Raw genomic sequence first — 23,967 nt, 5'->3', positions numbered from 1 at the left:
GGTCTTTCAAAACTAATAGGGGTTTTCAAGAAACATTTTTTGATAAAGTGAATATATTCGGAAATAATCGCTCCGAAAGAAAAAAAAATTGTGTCCCCCCCCTCTAACTTTTGAACCATAGGTCCAAAAAATATGAAAAAAATCGTGGAAGTAGAGCTTTAGAAAGACATTAAATGAAAACTATAGCGGACATGATCAGTTTAGCTGTTTTTGAGTTATCGCAAAAAGTTTTCCTTTCATAGTAAAAAGACTTACTTTAATTAGGTACTGATTATGCAAATTTGCCTATTTGTTTAACTCGGGTGAAAGGTACCGTTTCATCCCTTGGTTAACAATTTACTATACTTTAAGCTCCAGTTTAGCTTATTGTGACGTAAGAATCACTACGGAACCCTACACTGAGCGTGGCCCGACATGCTCTTGGCCGGTTATTTAGAGTAGACCACGGATCCCTAGGATCACATATTCTGTGTGGTGGTCAAGGTTCAAACAAACCTCGGTTGTACAGAAATGACACTTCCTACAAAACCGAAGATTTACAGCGATTCAGGGACGAATCATATTGTGCCTTTCTAATGTATGGCACTATTCGGCTATTTAGGGTTTGTAAAGTTGAAATATTACCTTATCTGTGGTTATGACCCAAAAGGAACGTCAAGTTTTGCCAACCCTAATAATTGGTAGTAGCAACACAGCCGAGAGCGCCCGAAAGGTCCAGTGTCACACCACTGGTATAGAGCAGAAATTATCGTTCTCGAAAAAAAAACAATAATACCTATAACTAAAAATTCGGTCAGGATCCTTATCATAGACAGAGGAGGTTAAAGAGACTTTTACGACATTTGTATTTTTACGACATAATATATTCCGCATCTATATCTACATATATAATACCAAAATCTGTTGTAAGTTTATTTTACGTATTTTTTATACTAAATGGGTAGTTAGGTAACTATTTGGTTGATCCAAAACTAATCTTAGCCTTCGAAACGAGGCTTATTTCTATTGCTAAAAAACGAACAATACCTAAATTATAGCTTGTAAAAATAAAAAACATTCACGGTCAATATCAATATATTTCACATATTTATCCATCAAACACCACACTTTTTTCTCTCCATTCTAACTCTGAACGCCACGGCTATTTTGTCGGAATACACGAAAGTTGATATTGGGCTGTACCGCGCACGTCAGTTGACGACTTTAGCGGTTGAAGGGTTAAGCTTCTTGTTCGTCAAAGTTATCCTGGCTCGGGTCGTGGTCCACGCCGAAGTACGCCTTCATTTCCGCTATGAGAGTATCTGGTATTTTGTAGAGGGGTATTTCGGAGGAACGGATCATCAGCTTGGCGGTTCCTGTGAATTTAAACAAGTCTTTATTTATAGCAAAACGTTTGAAAAACTAACCCGACTATTGGAAGTGTCGGTAAAAAAAACTTGCTTTAACCTTTTTGACGCCAATGACGGATCCGCACCTTAGGTTCAACGCCGAAGACGGATTAATCCGTCAAATACCACAAAGCAACATAGACCTACGTGCATATAAATAAAGTTCAATTTCAGTTTTGAAACTCCGGTGACGTGGCGTCCGAGTGAAAACTTTTGTTTTTGACACGGCGTTAAGGCATAGAGAAAGACAAGTAAAGAAAGAGTAGTAACTTAGAAGTTATTTCGCAGTCGACATCTAGCATCAAGTAACGGAATTTATCAGTACTGCTAGTTGACAATAGATGTCGCGACGAACGAAAACTCTAAAGCTCAATAATTCTCAATATTAGTTGAAAATTGTTTTGGCAATACATTTTTCGTCCGGCGCGATAGATATCAGATATCATTTATTTTTTATTAAGATTCAACAGTACATAATTTAAGGTCATTGTAATTTCTTTAATGCGTATATATACCTTGTGATCTGAGCATTGGATGTGAACGGCCTTGTAACCGCGTGTGAACTGACCTACGTTGCTCCCGTCCATAATTTGAAAACTAAAAGTCCAAGCTATAAGTATTGTTACTTTAAAGATAACTATTGTAGAGAATTTAATGATGAATATACTGACCTACGTTCCTCCCGTCCATAGCCATAAGACTGCTATACACAGGGGGTGGGATGTTCATCTTGATCAGGTTATACATGCGATCTGAGCGTTGGATGTGAACGGCCTTGTAACGGCGCGTGAACGGCATCATCATGTCTTTGGAGGGCAGGAACGGCTCTCCATAGATCTGTAATGTGACAGTAGGCTAAAATAAGTAGGTTATTTTTCTGTCTTGTACAAAAGATTAGTTAACCTTTTGACCGCCAGTCGGCTGTGGCCGTCATCAAGTATTGCCAAGGACGTCAACGAGGGCTATATCCGACAGCTTTGCCAATGTAATAGGGACTTACGCGGGACTTCGTAAAGTTCAGATCATAAGCCAAAAGTATGGCGGCATCGTTTCGAGCGATGGCGCCACAACCTTTGTCCTATGCTCTAGTAGATGGCGCCACTTTTTGATAGTTAACAAATTTAACGCATATCAATGAAATAATAAGGATCAAATTCAAATGGCGTTCTAAAAGTTTTAATCATGTCATGTGTCGAAAGATGGCAATAAATGTACTGTGGCTACAAAGTTTATTTTGACAATCCACCTCTATTTCAAATCAAAATCATCTTTGATAAATGTAATAATATAAATTCGCTATAAATGTGATTTAATAAGTAGGTAACTCCAAATTTTATATTAAAGGAAAAAATGGAAAAAGTTACGCCTCCGGCATAACTTGAACCCCCAACCTCCGCAATCCGTGCGTTGCTCTTAACCAATTGAGCTACGGAAGCCTACCAGGACCTCGCAAATCTTTCCATTCCTTCCCTTATGTATACACGCCTTTGAGGTGGCGTAAAGCGACATCTACCGAAAGATGATTACATCTTTTAATTTGCGAGGTCCTGGTAGGCTTCCGTAGCTCAATTGGTTAAGAGCAACGCACGGATTGCGGAGGTTGCGGTTTCAAGTTATGCCGGAAGCGTAACTTTTCCATTTTTTTCTTTTAATATAAAATTTGGAGTATCGCTCGCAGACGTATCTGCTTATTAATAAATTAATGTAGATAACTGTCGTTAAACTCACCCGAACTCTATGGAACGGTGCTTTCTCCGGCGTCAGGCGTCTTTGGATGACTTGTTTGATAATCTGAAATGATAAATTAAAACAAAAATATTACTTTGCTAATCCGCGAAATAATAACGTACTAGTTAGATAATCTGAAATGATAAATTAAAACAAAAATATTACTTTGCTAATCCGCGAAATAATAACGTACTAGTTAGATAATCTATCAACGCCCGTTATACTTACAATTAGTTGCATATTTTTACATGCGATTAATTTGAAAATGCAGTTAATTAAAAGCTTGCAAAAACGAAACACTACCGTTTGCAGATCTTTTTGCTTAATATAGATCGAGCCATTCAATATGACGCGTGCCTTTGACATTTCTTTTGAAACATCTGCGCGTCATCGTGGATGACACCAACTATACAAAATTAATTACGGAAGGTGGAGATAAGGAACGAAATCTCCATGTACCAAAAAGTGTCATCAAAAAACTTTAAATAGGTGGCGCTACAATGCCTAGAGTACTTGCATAAAAAATCAAATCATAGACAGCGCAATTCACTCCGTCAATAACGCCGAGGTTCTTAGCTACTCTAGCGCTACTCTGGAGAGATTTGAAACTATTATTTATAGCTGACAGCTGGATACTTTTGCAACAGTTCTACCATAAGAGATATGCCACTCCTCTTAATTCCACACTCCATAAAATTAATGTACAATTGTGTTTGTACTCACAGAAGGCAAGTGTAATGCCATGTTCTTAAGCTCCAACCATTGACATATATCTAAGGACGGGGCCTTACGGGCAATAAGAATGGGGCTAGTACAGCGGTGTCACTACACGAAGTCGAGCAAAATCGTGCAGTCTAACGCCACAATGCGATTGGTTGATGAGTTCGCATCACGCGCGCGATTAGTCGCAATTTGTTGCGTTAGACTGCAAGATTGGCTCGTGAGTGACACCACTCAACTGAACACCATTCTTAAGTGTCCTAAGGCTCGTCCTTAGATATATGTCAATGGCTGGAGCCCACTTTCTTCCTCGCGGCGTCCTAGGGCGGGCTCTCCTGAAGCGACTCAGTGTCTAGTTTTCTGACAACTGTGTCTGTACTTTCAGAAGGCAAGTACAGTCAGCGTCAAATACTCCGTAGCAGTCAACGTGGCCGAATAGTTCGGTACACCATACTAAATATATGGTGTACCGAACTATTTGGCTACTTTGGTTGTTACTAAGTAATTGCCGCCGACTGTACAGCGCCATGGTTTTAAGGTGCAGACGCATTTTTTTCCTGTCCTCGGGCGAGTCGATCTGAAGCGACTCCGTGTCTAGTTTTCTGACGATCGTGTTTGTACTCACAGAAGGCAAGTGTAGCGTCATGTTTTTAAGCTCCCGGCGCACTTTCTTCCTCGCGGCGTCCTCGGGCGTGTCCATCTGATGCGACTCGGTGTCCAGTTTTCTGACGTGCTCCAAGATCTGAAGTAAAATAATTGCATAATTATTAATGTGCGAGTATTGCCCTCAGTAGCGAAAGGTCAGCGTTTTTTTATTAAGACGTATATAATCGCCATCAGATATTTGATAGATAAGTAACTTACTGTGCAACTGTGAGCTGACGGCAATCAAGTCGCACCCGGCAAGTTGGGTCCGGACCAACCAATGATCATCCTACGGCTTATAGAGGACAATTTGTGAGTCCCGAAGAGATTATTTAATTATAGATAAGTAACTTACTGTGCAACTGTAAGCTGACGGCAATCAAGTCGCACCCGGCAAGTTGGGTCCGGACCAACCAATGATCATCCTACGGCTTATAGAGGACAATTTGTGAGTCCCCGAAGAGATTAGTTAATTATAGATAAGTAACTTACTGTGAAACTGTGAGCTGACGGCAATCAAGTCGCACCCGGCAAGTTGGGTCCGGAGCAACCAATGATCATCCTACGGCTTATAGAGGACAATTTGTGAGTCCCCAAAGAGATTAGTTAATTATAGATAAGTAACTTACTGTGCAACTGTGAGCTGACGGCAATCAAGTCGCACCCAGCAAGTTGGGTCCGGAGCAACCAATGATCATCCTACGGCTTATAGAGGACAATTTGTGAGTCCCCAAAGAGATTAGTTAATTGTAGATAAGTAACTTACTGTGCAACTGTGAGCTGACGGCAATCAAGTCGCACCCAGCAAGTTGGGTCCGGAGCAACCAATGATCATCCTACGGCTTATAGAAGACAATTTGTGAGTCCCCAAAGAGATTAGTTAATTATAGATAAGTAACTTACTGTGCAACTGTGAGCTGTCAACAATCAAGTCGTTCTCAATCAAGTTATCAAGATATTTTGGAGCGGCTAAGGTACTCATACATATCAGAACTTGCACTTTATCATCTAGTTAATATGTAGAGGCTTTGTCCAGATATTTGTGAACACCTTGGCCATTCCGGTATATCTGATAGCGACTATACGTTCGAAATAAAATGAAATATAATGAGTAGTTTCATGTACAAATGGTTACACAAGACACATTGATGAAGCAAATAATTCTATATTTTAAATACCTTAAATTAACAAAATAATTCGTACCTTCTTAGTGATCTTGTTAGAGTACTTGTCTGTCACTGATTTAATTTTATCGTACGGGATGTTGTCAATCACTGTAAAAAAACAAACAGGTAAGTCAAACCAAAGGGAATTTGAAATAGAGGCGGATTGTCAAAGAAAACTTTGTAGCCACAGTAATTTTACTGCCACTTTCGACATGTGATTGAAACTTTTAGAATGCCATTTGACTTTGATCCTTATTTTTTCACTGATATGAATAGTGATATGACAAGTGGCGCCATCTAATAGATCAAAGGCCAAAGATATGGCGGCATCGTTTCGAGCGATGGCACCATAGCCATAGCGTAGAGTTAAGCCGGGTAAGATGGCGCCACTTATTGATATTTAACACATATCAGTGAAAGAATATTAAGGATCAAAGTCAAATGGCATTCTCAAAGTTTTAAACATGTGTCGAAAGGTGGCAGTAAATTTACTGTGCCTACAAAGTTTTCTTTGACAACCCACCTCTATTTCAAATTCTCTTTGGTCAAACTTAACAATAATCTCTAATATATTAAGTTAAACGTTCTCATATTCGATATGCCCAATAGATGTCACCTCTATCGGCAATGGCTTAAGAGGGGAGGGGACGACCGCTTTTCCATTCAAACGTAATCCCCATTTTTCTCTCTGGATATTAACATTATAGAAAGTATGTTTACACAATTTGATGTACATAATATTGACTATAGCTATGCCCTTTCGTTTGACTTTTTTAGATTTTTTTGTATTACATATATAATATATATATATATATATACACCGTGTTTTTATTGAATTGCGTTAACTCCGGGGTTTCGATAAGTACGTTTAAGGAAACTAAATGGCACAGTTAATTTTCAAAAAAAAAAAAAAATTTTGTTTTTTTTTTTACAATTTTTATATTTATAAAAAGTAACTAAATGTTGCATATAGCGTTGTTGTAACATGGGCATTACATTTAACTCAACCAAACAATTGAAAACTGTGATATATCAATGTCATTTCTAACATCGATCGTCCGAGATAGTACGTACGTTTAGTAGCAAATGTATGTACTCGCACTAAACACTAATCAATAAGTAAACAGGCCCTAAGGCAAGTGTACACGCTCGTAAGGGCCTTATAATATAAAAATTTATGATTGATTATCTCCGAAATGGAGTTAATTAGAATATCGGTGTCTTTGAGAAAATTACTTAATTTAAGCTCAGGAATGCACCCTCGAAATTAACGCAAATCAAAAAAAACACGGTGTATATATATATATATGACTAATGAGAGTTAAAAGCGAAAAACGAATTCCATACAATAAATAAGAAACTCACAGTGCATGATTTGACTGCAAGCAAGTCGCTCTCCACAAGTTGGTGTTTTGGCGATCCACTTTTGTTCTATCTGTGAGTCCCCGATGAGTTTAGTGAGCTATAGATATAGAACTTACTGTGCAACTGTGAGCTGACAACAATCAAGTCATTCTCCGCAATTTGGGTCCGGGGCAACCCATGTTCATCTTGCAGCTTATGCAGTGTAGACAGGATCATTTGGAAGTCCCCGAAGTGAGGATGCAGCTTCCGGTAGTATCCACTCAGTTTAAAACATGTTGTGGACGCTTCCGGGTTGGTCTCCATTATGGATTTGAGACGCTCGAATATTATCTGTTGATTTGAAAATTGTTAAATAGGTATATACGACTTGGGGTCTGTTAGCATTAACGGCCCGGTCACGACTTGGCGCGGCGACCGTAGGAGGGAGCGAGACGCAGTGATCCGACCTTTCGTTCCCACTTATCAGTCTTATACAGTCGTGGCCGGGCCGTAAACCTTTGAACTTTGTCGGAATGCACGAAAGTTGATATTAGCTGTGTAATGGAGGAGTTATGAAATAAAATTAAAATCTTTATTTTTAGGCAACTATGGGCCCATACATAGGATAAATACCTTAAAACTAGCATACATATCATAAAATATATCTTAAAAACTAAAACACACACTAATGCATCGCTCCCATACATAACCCAATTTTTTTTATTAAGCTATTTTCCTTAAGTAATTTTAAGCATTTATAGTCCGGGAGGCAATAAGAAATGTGCGGCTAGTCGGGGAGGGCGGGGCACACACATGGCCGCCACCCGTAATCTTAAAAAAAAATCTATTCTCGTCCTGGTGGCTGCTAGGGCAAGTTTGGTATCATTTTCGTATAAACCGTAGACGTGGAATTCATTGATGATATTACTTTTTTCTATTTCATAGTAATTTTACAAGAAAAACGTAAAAAGGTGAAAATTTTGGTTGCAGATTTTTGCTTTGAGAGCTAATAACTTTTGTATATTGACAAAAAATTACATACAAAATTACATAAAGCGCAATTCATGCAGAGAAAAATATACACTTTAAATAATGTCTTAATGCAAAAAGATGGTAAAAAACTATATTATATGACTGCAGCGCGATTAGCTGGACTCGCGCAAGGCGGCGTTTGTCTTACAAAATGGTCATACGACGTATCTTTATTTTATTTTATTAGTATTATTTTATTTGATACACTAGCAGCTCTTGGAGCTGATGCATATGCTTACTTTGTTAAATTTTATGATGCCAAATAAAATACTTTCTATATATATATTTTTTTGGGTTAACTTCATAACTGCCTCCACTAGTGGCCACACACGTCAGCTGACAAAGGGTTAAATTAATAGTTTTTAAACGGGTAAACCGATTTGTGTTTTCTTGCGCTGGTACTTAGACATGTTATATCAAAATCGGTTCATGTTTTAATGCGTTAGGGTTTTTTTAAATTTATATTAAGTTAAAGTAACTAAATTAGATGACCAATAATTAATGATTCAGAACTATACCCTGGCTATATTTTCCAGCAGCTTGTTGTCCGGCGATTTTCGGCTGAGGTTATACAGCCGAGTGTACTTGGACTGCAGCTCCGTCATTATCTCCTTGTGCGTTATTATCATTATCTGAAAAGCATATGGCATACATACATGTATGCAATCTTTGAAGGACTAGGCGGCTTTAACAAATCTATGGGCGAGCAGAATGTGCTACAACTTAGGGTGCAAAATCAAATAATTTATCAATGTTAAATTGTCTATTCAAAATAAAATAAAAAGCCATTTAAATAAATAAATATTTGGGGACAATCTTACACAGATCGATCTAGCCCCAAACTAAGCAAAGCTTGTACTATGGGTACTTTAGGCAACGATATACATACGTATATAAATAAATACATACTTATACACCGTGTTTTTATTGAATTCCGTTAACTTCGGGATATCGGTAAGTATGTTTAAGTAAACTAAATGGCATAGTTAATTTGCAAAGAAAAAAAAATTATGCTATTTTTTATTTATTTTTATTTTTATAAAAATTAATTAAATGTTACATATAGCATTATTGTAACACGGGCATTACATTTAACTCAAGCAAACAATTGAAAACTGTGACATATTAATGTCATTACGAACATCAATCGTCCGAGATAGTAGTTAACCTTTAGGAGCAAATGTATGAACTCGTACTGAACACTAATCAATATGTAAACTGGCCCTAAGGCAAGTGTATACGCTCGTAAGGACCTTATAAGATAAAAATTAAATATTGATCATCTCCAAAATGGAATTAATTAGAGTACAGGTGTCTTTGAGAAAGTTACTTAATTTAAGCTCAGGAATGCACCCTTGAAATTAATGTAAATAAAAAAAACCACAGTATATACACAGAAAACATCAATGACTCAGGAACAAATATCTGTGTTCATCACACAAATAAATGCCCTTACCGGGATTCGAACCCAGGATCATCAGCTTCATAGGCAGGGTCACTACCCACTAGATCAGACCGGTTGTCAAACACACACTAAGTTTGGATTACATTGGTATGTGTTTAGATTTATTTTCCTTTGCCCGAGGGGTAACCCCTCTTTGGGTAAAAGGGCCCCAAATTGTCTATTGCAGAGTCTAATTAAATCGGTTTAGCTTTTTATGTGACTCAAAATCAATGTGGCTTTGTTTCTGGCAGGAGCACTTCCGACGCGATTCAGGCCATTCGCATATTGGTGGAAAAAGCTAAGGTCAACAAGACCAATTTGCATATGATCTTTATCGACCTAGAAAAGGCCTTCGATCATGTCCCACGCGAACTTATCTGGGAAGCATTGAGATTTCATGAAGTACCTGAACAGTATATAGCTTTAATTCAGGATATGTATACTAATGTCACCACCCAGATAGTTTGTCCAGCTGGAACTTGTGAGATGTTTGAAATAAGCAACGGAGTGCATCAAGGGTCAATATTAAGCCCTTTATTATTTAACGTCACCATAGATTACCTAACAAGGGCTCACCAAAAACCAGTGCCATGGAACATCTTGTATGCTGATGACGTCGCCCTAATATCAGATAGTGTCGAAGACCTCCAAAATCAACTAGACCTTTGGACTAAATCATTAGAGGAAAATGGTTTGAGAGTAAGTCGCAAGAAAACAGAACATATGTCATGTTTGTTTGACGGTACAACAGATCCCAACTCAATCAAGCTCTACATAAATGATGTCCCACTGTCTGCAGTGAAAGAATTTAAATACTTAGGGTCGATAATCAGCAACGATGGTAAAATTGATAGAGACGTAACCCATAAAACCACAGTAGGCTGGATGAAGTGGAGACAGTTGACCAGTGTTATGTGAGATAAAAGAATGCCTTTAAAAATAAAGGGTAAATTATATAAAACCGCAGTACGACCCGCCTTACTTTATGGAACCGAATGCTGGGCATCAACAAAACAACACGTTCAAAAACTACATACAACAGAGATGCGCATACTTCGCTGGTCAGCTGGAGTCACCCGGAAAGATAGGATCCGTAATGAATACGTGAGAGGCAGTTTTAAAATCGCTCCTATTGAAGAAAAGCTGAAGGAAAAGCGATTACGCTGGTACGGCCACGTGCTCAGACGGTCTTCAGATCACATGGTACGAGTAGCACTGGATCTACCAACGACGAAACGAGGCCATGGAAGACGTCCTGCTACTTGGCTGACAACGGTCCAGAATGACCTGAAAAATACAAATATTGACGCCGGAACTGCAACAAATCGTCCTGTGTGGAGAAAGAGGACAAGGAGAGCCGACCCCAGATAATGGGAAAAGGCTTAGGTTGAAGAAGAAGAAGAAGAAGCTTTTTATGTGTGAAGAAGTAACAGAAAGAATGAGTTACTTTCGCGTTTATAACATTAGTAGGAATATATGAATCCTAGTTTTAAACACTTAGTCAAACATTACCTGTTCAGATCCAGTGACAACAGTCCCAGGGCGCTTCTTGGGCTCACCCTTCTTGTTGGCTTTAACTTTGCCGCTGGCACTGGCAGCCACGTGTGCCTGTAAAATTGAGATTCATTCATGCATAAATAAGTTTTTGGCAAATATTTCATTTTTGGTACAAGGGTCTATCGCTGACTGTACTTTTCTTTGGCCACCTCCTGTCTCAATCATCAGATCAGCTCCATGTCATCATAATGAAAATGGAAATCGAGAAGTGCATATAATCTATCTATATCTAATACTGCCCAAATAATTAATTTTATTCTACAATTATAAATACACTTACAATTATAAATTAAATTAGAGTAAATATTGATTAGTAGATCTTTGCCTAGAAATTACAATTTAAAAAAAAACAACAGTTGCATAATATTCCTAAGAACATTGGTGTTTGTGTGTGGCTGTGTGCAGTTGCTACAGACAGCTTTTTATAAAGTTTATTTCGATCTCACTAGCAGTCAGTGTGTAACGAAGTAAGAAGGATTATTTTTAAGGTTTTGTTTAGATCATTCAAAAATTCATAATAAGTATTTAAAAAAAGGATTATATAGACTTACTTGAGACACATATTTTGGTATGATGGCTTTTAAGTGCAACTGCTTATGTTCCGGGTTCTTGTTAATCATTCTGATGATCTGTACTCGTTCTAGGTGATCACATTGTAGTTCTATATAAACAGTTTTCTTGAACTTGTTTTCGAAGTTAAAAAACAGTGTCTTGAACTGACATAGTATATCGTGCATGAAATGGTTCCGAACCTGCTTCAGGCTCCACTGAAAATATAACATTTATTAGTAATAAATTACAAAGTAAACTATTTAATGGATAGGATACACTATTCGAAAAGGGAAAACGAATAATGCTACCATAGCTTTCGCTTGGAAACCGCCGGACGGAAGCTGTGGCTCCGGGCGTCCTGTACACTCTTGGCAACGGTCCGTCCTAAGAGAGCTACAAGCGGTCGGGTTAAGCTGGAGCGAGGCCAGAAGGCGAGCTGAAGATAGGAAGGCGTGGCGCGAGCTTGTGAAGGCTCTGGGGTGCTTTAGGACAACAACAACAACAACAACAACAACAAACTATTTAAAGATATATTAGGTTTTAGTTTGTTTCATTACCTTACGTGGAATTCCTTGAATAGCAATATTCATGGCTGAAGTAAATGCCAATTTTATATTTGTACTTATAGCTTACAAGAAACTTAACAGAGTACTCAATTTATAAAATATTGCAGAAAATTGGCTAACACCGCTATAAGTGCAATGCAAGACCAAGCCTGTAAATACTCTCAACAGCTCAACACTGTCAATGTCAAAAATAAAAATAATGTAGGGATGCGAAAAATTATCGATTGGAAAAAATCATTTTGAAATCAATCGATATAATTGGTATATATCAATTAAAATGCTTTTTTTAAATTGATCTTCAGCTCAGAATTAGCTAGATTTAGGGTGTCAGTTGAGGGCGAAAAATCCCTCCAAACGTGCATACTAGAGTCGAAATTTGGCATTTTTGCCACTTTAATTTCTGACTAACTTTTAATTTAATTTTCCAGTCTGGACGGCCCAGCCCTCAATAAAAAAAAAGCGGCCAAGTGCGAGTCGGACTCGCCCATGAAGGGTTCCGTACCATTTATGACGTATTAAAAAAACTACTTACTAGATCTGGTTCAAACCAATTTTCGTTGGAAGTTTGCATGGTAATGTATATCATATATTTTTTTTTAGATTTTTCATTCCGTTATTTTAGAAGTTACAGGGGGGGGGGACACACTTTTTTCACATTGGAAGTGTCTCTCGCGCAAACTATTCAGTTTAGAAAAAATGATATTAGAAACCTAAATATCATTTTTTGAAGACCTATCCTTTCCTTAGATACCCCACACGTATGGGTTTGATGAAAAAAAATTTTTTTTTTTAATTTTTATGACGTATTTAAAAAAAACGACTTACTAGATCTCGTTCGAACCAATTTCGGTGGAAGTTTGCATGGCAATGTATATCATATATTTTTTTTTAGATTTTTCATTCTGTTATTTTAGAAGTTACGGGGGGGGGGGGGACACACTTTTTTCCACTTTGGAAGTGTCTCTCGCGCAAACTATTCAGGTTAGAAAAAAATGATATTAGAAACCTCAATATCATTTTTAAAGACCTATCCATAGATACCCCACACGTATGGGTTTGATGAAAAAAGATTTTTTGAGTTTCAGTTCTAAGTATGGGGAACCCCCAAAATTTATTGTTTTTTTTCTATTTTTGTGTAAACATCATAATGCGGTTCATAGAATACATCTACTTACCAAGTTTGAACAGTATAGCTTTTATAGTTTCGGAAAAAAGTGGCTGTGACAGAATCGGACAGACAGACGGACATGACGAATCTATAAGGGTTCCGTTTTTTGCCATTTGGCTACGGAACCCTAAAAAACAAGTGTATATTTTATTGACATTAGCTTAGCTAGCTTGCTTTAGTGGCTAGAACGTAGTGATTATATGCTCTTTTCTTTGTTAGTGGCCACCGCCATAGAGAGTGACAGAGATCACAGAGAATTTGACTTATTATTAGTCCATATAAGTGGCTTTATTTTATTTGCAGTCTGTGAATTCTGTGTGGGTTGAAATCAGATTAGTTATAAAATAAAACATTTTGGATAACGGCTTGGATAAACTGAAGGGAATCCAATTCAGAACTAAACGTTATTGATTGTTATCTGCAGTTTAATAAGTATACTTTGTTTTTAATTCATAGGTATAATGTCTGATAGCGATAGCCTAAAAATACGCGTCACGGGTCTACCCGGCGATGTAAGTATTTGTTTTAACCACAAACTTTACGTGATAATAACAAACTTTCAATCATGCCTTTGTACTTACAGATTACACTCCCGATTCTTAAGACCGAGTTTAGAACGTTATTTAGAAAGATATATGTAAAACAGTACTGTATAGAAAAACTCTACGACATGGATAGGGATTTAAAACAGATGATTGTCAAATTGAGATACAGAGCCGACGCACATCGGGCTCAGAACTTCTTTCACAGCAAGCCATTTGTGTACAATATGATGAAGTATCCTCTTGTTGTGCACAATGTTGAGGAATCCGAGGATTTGCCTAAAAAGGATTCTGAGGACAGGGGACATCGTAGCAATACGCTCAGGCCTGAGTGGGCCAGGTCGCGGTCTCGGAGTCCAGGATACAGCCAGGAAGCTAGACTTGATGTATGTTGTATATTCATTTAATATGTAGTTTAAGGAACATATCAATCAAACATTTTATTCAGTAAATGGGACTTTTACATGTCAAATTTTACTAGCAATAAAATAACTAAATACAATTACAAATATAGAATCAATGATATATTAGATACTTTATTAGAAATGTATACAGTCCCTAAATCTCGATATACACACAAAAAACTATGATAAAAAAATACAAATAACAAATACTAAAATTCTTTAGAGATCTAAAAGTCTCTAAGTGTCAGAGATAAAATATATTTTTTTTTTTAACTGGCCAAGTGCGAGTCGGACTCGCACAGGAAGGGTATTATATATATATATATATATATATGTATTATTCCTTCTTTCATAGGTTTAAATTTTGTATAACTTGTGGCCTATGCAGACTTAATCTAAGTTTCTTATTTAGTTTTAAACCGTTAGCCTAACTATAAAATGGCCAAATTTTAATTTGAATCTTTATTTTAACTAACAAAGTGCATTTTTATTGGCACTTTTTAATTTCTGTGTGCCTTGAGGATAAGTTACTTTCATTTTTTAAAGAATTATTTTTGTTAGCTCTATGATAAAGCAGAACCAAGGTTTGAGCCACAATTTTAGTTACCCACTCATCTCATATTAAAATGGTAAATAGATAAATTTTCAACTGTTTTGGATGTTCCCAGGAACATAGGCCTCGAACCTTGCATACATTTGAAGATTATAAACCACATCATAACGGGCACCAGCGTGAGCCTGTGCCACAAAGATCTCATGAGAAGTACCCACCGATGGAGAAAGTTTACCGGTAACAAACCCAAAATATTATATTAGCCATCTTAGAAAAATCTTATAATAGCCAACATAGTTAATAGAGAGACTGAGTTACGGTTGCTAAACCAAAACCGTGATTTTAATGTGTTCATACACTTTTAATGATTTTGTTCAAATCAAAGTTCCCAGCAAACCCATTTCTAAGCATTTTTCAACAGTATCTTAGCTTAACCAGGTTAACCTCGAGCGGCCCACCGTACAAGAAAAATTGACAGTAAAATTTGAAACAATGGTAATAAAAAATAGAATTGTATTAGTTTTAAAATCGAATGAAACAAAAGCAACTCTGTTTCATTTAATAACGATATAAATTTAATTGGAGGTAATTTGTACTAGTATAAGAGCCGAGGAGGGGTGGAGTGGTGTGATGACCTCCCCGAGTGGGCGACAGGGGGAAGTTTGGGTGGGTTTCGGCCTGCCCAAAGGTCCGTCTGTCTCCCCTGGTCCACCCTGGGCAACGACACTAGCGACTGGCATTCGTGCCTCTTTCTAGTGGCGGCTAACATCCACACTGGTGTCGTCAGTGGGTGTGGGTTACTACTGACGACCTATACATAACCCACCTGTGCTAGGACCTGCACAGTTGAGCGCCGTATGCAAGGATGATGAGATCCTGGGGATTGAGCCATTGCCAACCCGCGTGGCAACACGTCTACTTTGGCCCTGATTTCGGGCAAAACGGTAGCCCGGACTACTAGCCATGGTCTGGGAAATGGTCATGTGAGGTACCGTAAGTGGGCTCACCGCGAGAAGTGTGGGGGCCGTAGAGGCAGTTTCGGCTGATCATGTGGTGGTGAACGGCCATGCTGAAGGAGTGCGTTTAGGTGATACTGGCGTAGGGCGTCTGACCTGGACGGCCCTACGTCCCACATTTACAAGCTCCTGATGTCGCGCAACTAGCCAACTCCTCATTTCTATACCCGAGTCGGTGTCCTAACGACTGAAAGCACCTTCTATACGTGTGAGTAAGCGTTCCCAAAAGTGCGGGCCCTTGTAGGGTGGGAGCTGATGAGGATGAAGTTTACTGTATGAACCATGGATAACAGGTCGTCAAATAACAAACCCCAGGCTGATCCAGCGGCGTCCATCGCTAATGGTGAGGCCACACAGGTGAGACAAGCTGTTCCAGCGACAGTGCGTCAAGCCAACAACTCGGCTTGTCCGCAACCCAGTTCATCTGGTGAGCAGGCTGGCCCAGACTTCTTCCAGGACTGGCAGGAAGTGGACATCAGGCCCAAGAAGCGAGCGACTGGTGGTAAGCCTCGCTCTGCCGGACCTGTGAAGTCTTCAACTTCCAACCCACCTCCCCCTGTTCAATGTCGAGGAAGGGTGGCTAAGAAGACGAAGAAGAACAAGAACCAGCGGCGTGCGGCTCGTCTAGCACGAGAGCTGCAGCTGGCCACCACACGAAACCCTGCAACTAGGGAGGGGGCACAGGCTTCCCAGAGGCATGCACCCAAACCAGCGCCGAACTTGCAGGCGGCTGCTGGCGGACCTCCGCCGAAGGGGAAAGGTTCCACCATAACCCCTCAGGCTAGAACGTCGGCCAGTACCCCTGAGAGTCCGGCCCCAGGTCCACCCAAACGACAGCCCGGAAAGTTGCCCGCTGCTAAAAGGACGCGGGATGAACCCTTCTCCCCGCAAGGAAATAACAAAAAGCAGCGATTGGTGAGCCCCAGCCAACCGGGCGTGTCGTATGCACAAGCAGCGGCATCTGACCTGACGATCGTCATTACTGACGCGAAGTCAGGAAAGATCTCAGCTGATCAATCAAATGCTATTCTCCGCGGTTTGCACCAAGCAATCGTGGAGGAGGCAAGAAAAAACATAGTGGGAGCAACGCCACCTAAATTCAAGGGCAAGCCAGTCTTCGCTGAGGGGCAGCTGAGGGTCTTCGCGGAAGACGAAAACTCAGCTGCCTGGTCTCAGCGGTGCGTCAAGGCCCTAACCTTGCCAAACATTTCACTGACGGCTATTCGCCAGTCGGAGATGGCAAGGAGAGTTAAGTGCGGGCTCCTAATACCGAACATAAACAATTCGTCCTGGGAAGACGTCCGGCAGGCAGCTGATGGACTAAAATACCAGAACGAATGGGCCAAGGTCGGTACCTGGTCCATTATTGAGATACTGCGGCAAGACCAGGGGTGGTTTGTCGCCTTTACAATCTCCGAGGACCTTGTCCCTGCCTTCATGGAAAGGGGCAGATCCCTGAACTGTGGGGTGGGAAATGTCTATCTCAGGTTCAGGGGTCCTGGAGGCAAATACGTGGACCAGCCCCCCACCCTAAGGGTAACGGGTGCACAAGTCCCAAACCAACAAGCCGCGGGCACCCCCGGGCAGTGCACGTCTATCTCCGGGGAGAAAGTTGCCCCCCCGTCGATATCCAAGCCGTCGATACCCGAGGTCTCATGCGAGGGTGAGGACTTGTCGGCTTGGATAGAGTCGGGGTCAGCCGACATGTTGGAGGAAGAGGAGATGCAGAATGGCGCCCCTACCACCGACAACACGGACACGAACTAGTGTCCTCCAAGCAAACCTCCAGCACAGTGTAGCCGATATAGCCCAACTGAGGCTTTGCCTACAGCCGTTGCCCTCCTACAAGAAACTTGGACGGGCAGCAGACACATACGCGGGCTCTCATAAGGTAAGCTCTAGTACTCCACGGTACACGCCATGCCTAGGGCATGAAGCCTAACTACTAGCAATATGCACAACCGCTCACTGAATTCTGTTCCAGAGATCTGTGTGCGATTACACTACATACAAGTTCCACTGCCAACAGGCTGTCGCGACCTATAGTCGAAGTAAGGTAAGGCTATCAATTAAACAGTAGGTCTTAGCTTCGTAAATATAAGGGTCAATTCATAACTGTCAAAATTTACTTCTCAACTTACTCCGACTATAGTCCTCGCTTCGGCGTGCATGCAGGAGAGGACGAGCCTCCGCCAGCCGAACTACAACTACTGGTCAGCCACTTCGAAAGAGCAGGCCTTGCAGTAATCATCGGGGCCGAATCCAACGCACACCACCTGCTGTGGGGAATGGAGACCAGCAAGAACAGAGGTAAGAAACTTGTGGAATATCTTGTGACTACTAATCTAAACATTCTATAAATGTAGGCGCAAATTAACAGGCGGTAAACTAACATTCGTAAACAGTCGATGTAGTACGATTATTGACCTGACTGTCAGAGAACTAGTTATGGGATGGCACGTTTCTCAGGAGGCCTCCAGCTCAGACCATAAATGGATTCGCTTCGATCTACTAGCATCTTGTCATATACTAATCGCCCGACGGAATCCCAGGAAAATGGACCGAACCATTTTTTGGAAGGTCCTAGGTAAAGGTTTCGACCTTCTACCTCCGAATGATGACATTCGGGAACCAACTCAGAACAGCAGGTAAACATCTTAACCGATGCCCTCGTAAACAGCTACCACAAGGCGTGCCCCTTAAACCCATCAGCAAGGACAGCCATGGCGGGTCACCAGTGGTGTGTCTCTGACTCTTCAACAGAGCCATGAACATTACGGCCAAGGCGGACTGGGGCAACTAATATGATGCTAACGCCAGGTACAAAAAATACTGTGGTACTGGAGATCCTTATCATGCAGAAACATCTGCAGAAGCATCAAAACAATAGATCACGCCAATTGGGTAAAGAAAATCTTAGCGCACATGCCCACATCACAACTGGGTTCACTGCAGAAACCTGATGGCACATACACATCTTCCCCTGCAGAAACCCACTTTCCCGGATGAGTAAGTCTCGCCAATGAGGATCAGCAAGACCAGGAGTACAATACAATAGACAACAACTGGCAAATGGCGTACAGAATCGTCACCGCCTAATAACTCAGGTGGGCCATTGAGGCTTCCACCTCTTCAAGGTGTCTGGTCCGGATGGGATCTTCCCCACTCTCTTACAGAGGGGTTTAGGATTCATCCGTGACTGTCATCATGGTAGCGGTAGCCTGCCAAGCCTGGGGATACAGGGGGCTAGGAGATGGGGGGATGTGAATGTGATATTCATACCAAAACCAAGTAAGAATGCCCGCAAGTGAAGACACGGCCTGGAAAAGGTATAGGACGAATTTCCAGTGCTCGACAGGCACGGATCGGATTCACAAACAAGCTCTTTTCGACAAAAGGTACACGAAGGATTCAATCCTCGTGAGCTGAGAATCTTCACTGATGGGCCCAAAACAGACAGAGCCCTGGAACCTTCTCAGAAGACCTAAATATGTCCATTCAGTATTCCAAGCTAATTGCATGGGCATCATCAATGCGGCGGCTGCCATCACTGCAAAGAATTGGCTAAACCAGACTGGTGACAGACATGCCAAACAGGTCATGCCCGGCCTCAACGAAGAACTCACAAAGTCGCTTCTTCAACTTGGAAAGGGCCGACTGAGAATGGTCACCAGTGACATAAGAGGTCTTAGGCTATTTAACAAACATCTTTTCATATCAGGTGTTACAGACAGTCCCCTTTTCCGAGGGTTCATGGAGACAGAAACAGACAGCCTCATGTGGTGCTGGAATGCAACAGATTGGCTACAGGGCAAAATATTTCAGAATTCCGAGAGATCTCCCCGAGGTCCTACTTAACATTTAAGGTTTAATAGGATTCCTTAAAAAGTTGGGCTGACAGGACCTAAGTAGCAGAAACGCAAACGAAAAATAGGCGCTAGTCGTCGAGTTGCGGAAAAATCGCCCGTGCTAAAATACAATAGGAATCGTGGGATGCTAGAGGTTACCCAGCCAGTCAACCAGTCATGCAAAAATTTGGGGTTTAATGCATGATGATGTTTATTTCTTTTGCCACAAATTAGTAGGTATAGGGAGCGTGCATGAACTGTAGGAGGCAGCACAGGAGCCGTCAGATTTTTGGCGCGAGGCGTAAATGTGATGTTTTTTGTTCCGATGTAGCCCACAAGATGGCAGAACCTGCTGCACAAGAAAACACGTGACGTGTACATGTGCATGTTTATGGTTCTGATTCAGGCCACAAGATGGCAGACCCTCCAACGCGCACGGTCCCTATACCATGAGACATCCTCATGTATTCAACAGTAAAACAGATACAAAGAATAATAAACATTGATTGTTTCAGGTCAAGCAACACAAGATACCCCTCAAACCAGTCCAGAAACACTCCAGAGAGGTCACGAAACTCGAGATACCCCCCTGACCGATTAGGATACCCCTCAGACCATCTGAGAAACTTCAGACACTCTCCAGATAGGTCGAAACACTCAAGATACCCTCCAGACTGATCAAGATACCCCCCAGATCAGTCAAACAACTCGAGATACCCCCAAACCTCAAGAAACTCAAGATATTTTCCAGACCGGCCAAGGAATCCCGACTGGTCAAGAGATTCAAAGTACTCCCCACCCCGGTGACAACAAAGTCCAACATTCAGAATGCGATGATAATCAAGCAATAGACAATCAAAATAACATAGAAAACAAACAGGATTGAAGACAGTTAATTATGACACCGAACCAATGGAACCTTCTATAGATTATGATATTTATGATTACCTTGCGAACGCCAAAATATGCGCCATAAACATGAACGTGTTATCTTTAGATTGCATTGACTTAGAAGTTTGATTTTTCACTTCTCCAAGGGGTAGCAGACCTGAATAGTTGATATTAATTTCCGCTGTATACCTCCACGCGTTGATGAGAAAAAGGGTCCTGCTTGACAAACGATGGACAAACGGACAACATAAGGGGTTGGTTCCGTTTTTGTCTGCTGAGGTAAGGAAGCCTAAAAATAAAATATGAATACACCTACCTACCTGTGCGTAAGGTAGCAAAAAGGGTTCTGAGATAGAATTCTGAGTGTTTACGTCTATACTTGACGCGGGTAATGATGATCCTTATGACAGTTACTCGAATCCGCTTTTGAATAGACTTAATTTAAGAAATAATTGTAGAAATAGGTTTTTACCGTATTTTTATTAATTAATTGTTACATTTCTCAATACAAATATGTGTTAAAGTACCAAAAAAACTCCAAAACCATTTGACATTGACAGTTACTCAATACAAAAATGAACTGTCATAGGGATCATCATTGGCCGCGTCAAGTATAAGGGTGGTAAGTATTCCACTTTCCAATATCTTGGTCCAATGTGAATTGCGTCACACTCTCTCATCAAGCAAGATGTGAGATGCAAATACAGATTGGACCAAGATATTGGACAGATGCAATACCACCCAAAGGCGAAAAATTTAAAAACTTGTCAACCATGTGACTGCTTTTCACACCACCTATGAGGATTTTTTCAAACTGCTGTCGGATTACTCTTTCTAATTTTGAGTACGTATAAGTTTTAACCAACAAAAGTTACCAAAAAAAAAAAGTTGTAATAGATGAATGTTGTAAGTATTAAATGTTTTGATTCTCTAAATTTTGTTTACTTATTATTACCTTATCATTAAGAATAGGTATAATCTGTCGGACCAAATTTAACAGTACCAGAAGAAATAGTTCGTCGGCTCGTCGGTAAATATGTCATTTCAAACCAAGTAGTCCGTCTAAAAGCTAGTTCGCGATAAGCCCTCTGATGCTTTTGTTATTTTAAAAATTCGACAGCCAGTTATATCGCGGTGGTAAGAACATCAGTTGGTCGCATGCACATGTTAAAAATAAGCGCTATACCTTTTATGATAGCAATAACAAATCATTAAACTTTTTTAGGTTAAAACAGCATCTAAACTATCATCTGACAAAGTATCAGCCGGGAGGCGATGACTGACGAAATATGCTTCTGGCCCGCGGTCTATAAGCACGGTGACCGCTTACCGTCAGGCGTGCGTATTTTTGTTTGCCACCCACGTAGTACGAGTATTAAAAAAAACGCCATTACAGCCTCCTATTGGGCCCGAGCATGAGTATTTTTATGTTTCACTAAATATCAGCACATCGCTAATAATATTTCAAATCTAAAAAAAAACATACATTGAACATTTTCGTGCGGGTACACAAATTGAATCATGCGATTGAAAATAATAGAATAGTAGATTTTGTATTGAGTTGAGCTACAAGCTTTTTACAAAACGCGACCCAACATTGCGTGTAATGTGTTTGACGTGTGGTGTTATCAAAACGCAACGTAGGTCGTACTGGTCGTAGGCGTCAAAGAGCATATAATCACTACGTTTTAAGAGACGGGACTTCCATACTACCGAGTGGAATCCGTTTGTTTCGCAAATCCTTACCAAAATGTACGACAAAGAACTGTCAAAGAACCATAGTACCAACATAAGCAATTTAAATAGTGTAGTACGCTACACGCTTGCGTTTCTTATCGATATCGATAAAATGAGAAGAGTTGAAATATACACTCTTGTCTACAAATTTTGTACTCGAAATCAAGTTAGGATCGAGTCCACATTTAAGTTGTATGTTATATAGTAGATAGTTCTATGAGTGGACTAATACGTGGTCGAGCTTAATGTGGACCCGATTTTTTTTAGAACACCTTGTTGTTCTTCACCACTAGGAAGGATCAAAGTAGCACTTTTCTTCCCTACTAGGAGGGATCACTTTTTTTTCCTTTTTTTGCATACTTCTTAGGTTAAATTATTTAATTTAATTACCATTAATTAAATTTATTTAATTTATTTATTTTTTATTTGTACCATAATAATTTCCTCATAGGTGATGTAAAAAGCAGTATGTAAATTTATCACGTGGCAGCAAAAATATTTCCACCTTAGGGTGGTATTCCACCTATCCAATTTCTTGGTCCAATGTCATTGCGGCTCACTCTGTTATTAAGCAAAATGTGAGACGCAATACACATTGGACAAAGAAATTGCATAGGTGGAATACCACCCTTAGGCGTTAACACTTGAATCCCTCACTACGCTAGGATTCTATTTTAGAATACCTCGTTACACTCAGAATGTAATTATAAAATCCTTCACTATTTTTTTCTTATTTTTTTTTTATTAAAAGCACTATTTTCAAAATGATCTGCAGATACATGTTTTAATAAATGTAACTTTTCTATGGGAAGATGTATCAGGTCTTCGTTCCCAACAAATTTGACCAACTGCCTGCATCTGAAAACATACAGCCTTGGTTATGTACAGTTTATATTCCAAGTGTTTGCTAATGAGATGATCAACTATTATTTAGCGGTAATATGCATATATAAATCATGTTTTTTTTGGCATCCAACTATCAACAACCCTTTATCAATGCTCTAACTTTTTATGTATTTAAGTATATGTCTGTTAATCATGAGAACCGGTCTGGCCTACTGGGCAGTAACCCTGCCTATGAAGCCGATGGTCCCAGGTTCAAATCCTGGTACGGACATTTATTTATGTGATGACCATGCGTATTTGTTCCTGACTCATGTGTGTTTTCTATGTATTTATATGTATATATCGTTGTCTAAGTACCCACAACACATGTCTTATTGAGCTTCCTATGGGATTAAGTCAATTTGTGTAATAATGTCGTATAATATTTTTTATTGATCACAAAAAGAGAGATTAATTTACTTACATTTCAGATTAATATATTAAATAATTACTAGATTAAAAAAAATATGTTAAATAATGACCATTAATGCATAGATGATAGATAATTTTCCACTGAAAATCTTCGACGAATTAATTTTGTGTCATATTGCATGCAAGTTCTTAGGAAATTTCACATATTTTATTTAATTACTTACACTGATATACAAATAAACATACAATTATCGATAGTTTTAGTACATCCCTAGTTCACAACTAAAAATAATAGAAAATATCAAATTTTCGATGTGTTTAAAGCCTGCTGCATCAAAATAAGGTCAAAAGTATCTAAAGCAATACGTACCGGTCTTTATCCAAGGGAAATTTCGCCATAAAATCCCTT

At 39.8% G+C, this 23,967-nt stretch overlaps 3 protein-coding genes across 7 annotated transcripts; 2 read left to right on the top strand and 1 right to left on the bottom strand.

Annotated features, from left to right (window-relative positions):
• Nucleotides 1-1,056: 1,056 nt before the first annotated feature.
• Nucleotides 1,057-12,540, bottom strand: LOC133531014 (uncharacterized). The gene is made up of 10 exons (XM_061869089.1): nt 12,134-12,540; nt 11,576-11,791; nt 10,980-11,075; nt 8,542-8,655; nt 7,129-7,342; nt 5,685-5,755; nt 4,462-4,578; nt 3,117-3,179; nt 2,060-2,225; nt 1,057-1,355 (listed from the first exon to the last, which is right to left on the bottom strand). The coding sequence occupies exons 1-10, from the start codon at nt 12,164-12,166 to the stop codon at nt 1,219-1,221; spliced, it is 1,227 nt and encodes a 408-aa protein (XP_061725073.1). The 5' UTR covers nt 12,167-12,540; the 3' UTR covers nt 1,057-1,218.
• A 1,099-nt stretch (nt 12,541-13,639) lies between these two features.
• LOC133531197 (uncharacterized) lies at nt 13,640-21,499 on the top strand. The gene is made up of 5 exons (XM_061869336.1): nt 13,640-13,822; nt 13,894-14,238; nt 14,925-15,046; nt 17,978-18,135; nt 20,189-21,499. The coding sequence occupies exons 1-5, from the start codon at nt 13,772-13,774 to the stop codon at nt 20,272-20,274; spliced, it is 762 nt and encodes a 253-aa protein (XP_061725320.1). The 5' UTR covers nt 13,640-13,771; the 3' UTR covers nt 20,275-21,499.
• LOC133531196 (uncharacterized) lies at nt 15,053-18,093 on the top strand. Of its 5 annotated transcripts, none has more exons than XM_061869334.1 (3): nt 15,053-17,716; nt 17,855-17,881; nt 18,001-18,093. In XM_061869334.1, exon 1 carries the CDS (start codon nt 16,108-16,110, stop codon nt 17,590-17,592), a length of 1,485 nt encoding a protein of 494 aa, XP_061725318.1. In that variant the 5' UTR covers nt 15,053-16,107; the 3' UTR covers nt 17,593-17,716; nt 17,855-17,881; nt 18,001-18,093. The 5 variants fall into 5 exon arrangements, with proteins under 5 accessions (XP_061725318.1, XP_061725317.1, XP_061725319.1 ...); XM_061869333.1 differs by having other exon boundaries at nt 17,810-17,881; XM_061869335.1 differs by lacking the exon at nt 17,855-17,881.
• Nucleotides 21,500-23,967: the final 2,468 nt, after the last annotated feature.

The sequence above is a fragment of the Cydia pomonella genome, chromosome 24 (genome assembly GCF_033807575.1).
Source record: "Cydia pomonella isolate Wapato2018A chromosome 24, ilCydPomo1, whole genome shotgun sequence".
Classification (NCBI taxonomy): domain Eukaryota; kingdom Metazoa; phylum Arthropoda; class Insecta; order Lepidoptera; family Tortricidae; genus Cydia; species Cydia pomonella.
Note: the sequence above shows the minus strand (reverse complement) of the source record. Positions and strands in the feature narration are given on the sequence as shown.